Source organism: Caenorhabditis briggsae (genome assembly GCF_000004555.2).
Source record: "Caenorhabditis briggsae AF16 supercontig from assembly CB4, cb25.NA_002, whole genome shotgun sequence".
Taxonomy (NCBI): Eukaryota; Metazoa; Nematoda; class Chromadorea; order Rhabditida; family Rhabditidae; genus Caenorhabditis; species Caenorhabditis briggsae.
Window position 1 is genome coordinate 370 of NW_025543229.1, and position 897 is coordinate 1,266.

General features: G+C 34.1%; 1 protein-coding gene across 1 annotated transcript in view; it reads left to right on the top strand.

The window, feature by feature from the left end:
* Positions 1–676: 676 nt before the first annotated feature.
* Positions 677–897, top strand: part of CBG23553 — a gene marked incomplete at both ends in the record, with an annotated part of 2,439 nt that continues 2,218 nt past the window's right edge. The window contains one exon of the mRNA XM_002647741.2: positions 677–780. Within this exon, the coding sequence (XP_002647787.2) occupies positions 677–780 (104 nt within the window). The remainder of the gene's footprint in view (positions 781–897) is intronic.

The window sequence follows — 897 nt, forward strand, 5'->3', positions numbered from 1 at the left end:
TCTCCCCTTTTTTATTGTCGAAAATCACAATTTTCAAAATGTTTTCCTATCACACCTTTCTTCTATTCTTCTTGAAAATTCAAAATTTGAACATCAAAAAGACAAAAGAAGTCCCGAAACAAAACATAAATGTCTTAGCTTTCTGAATGTTTACATCTGAATCTCGAGGTCATTCTCTCTTGTCTTTTTTGTGTGAATTCATGACCAACAAGTTTAAAAATTATGGAATTTGAATTCGAAAAGCGAATGATTTATAACTAGTTGATATACAAAAACACAAATTGGCATGTGTCGTCGTTGTGTCGAGACAAACGCAGTCAAAAAACAACAGAAAAAGGAAAATAGTGAACTTGATGGAAGGGAAAATTGCCGAGGATTATGTAGATGGTTTCAGTTGATTCAGCATTTTTGTTGTGTTTTCTTTTTCTAGGTTTTAGTATCTTGAGTTTCCGCGATACTCCATAAAACTGTTTTGAGCCACCAGACACGTAGTCGAAACATGTTTTCGCGGGGTCCGCATATAAAACATGTTTTACAGTAATCATCTTTCTTTTGTCCAGTTTTTCACTCCAATCTAAAAATGACTGAAATGATGGCTACATTCAAAAAGTGAGGTTGATATTCGTACATATTTCAATTCCTAATTTGAAAAATATAAATATGTTTGCTTTTCAGAATGTACAGTCGTCTCAAATCATCTCTCCTGAATCACTTTCAACGGGGATCCAACTCTTCAAACAATTCAAACTATGACGGATTAACCAAGGAGGAGCGAAAAAGGTTAATCTTATTGAATCAGAATTTTGGATTTAGCTAAAAAGCCATCGAAATTTTTATCAGATCTACATCCCCGTAACACTACGTTGACTTTAATTACACTAAGCGCTCTCCGAACCG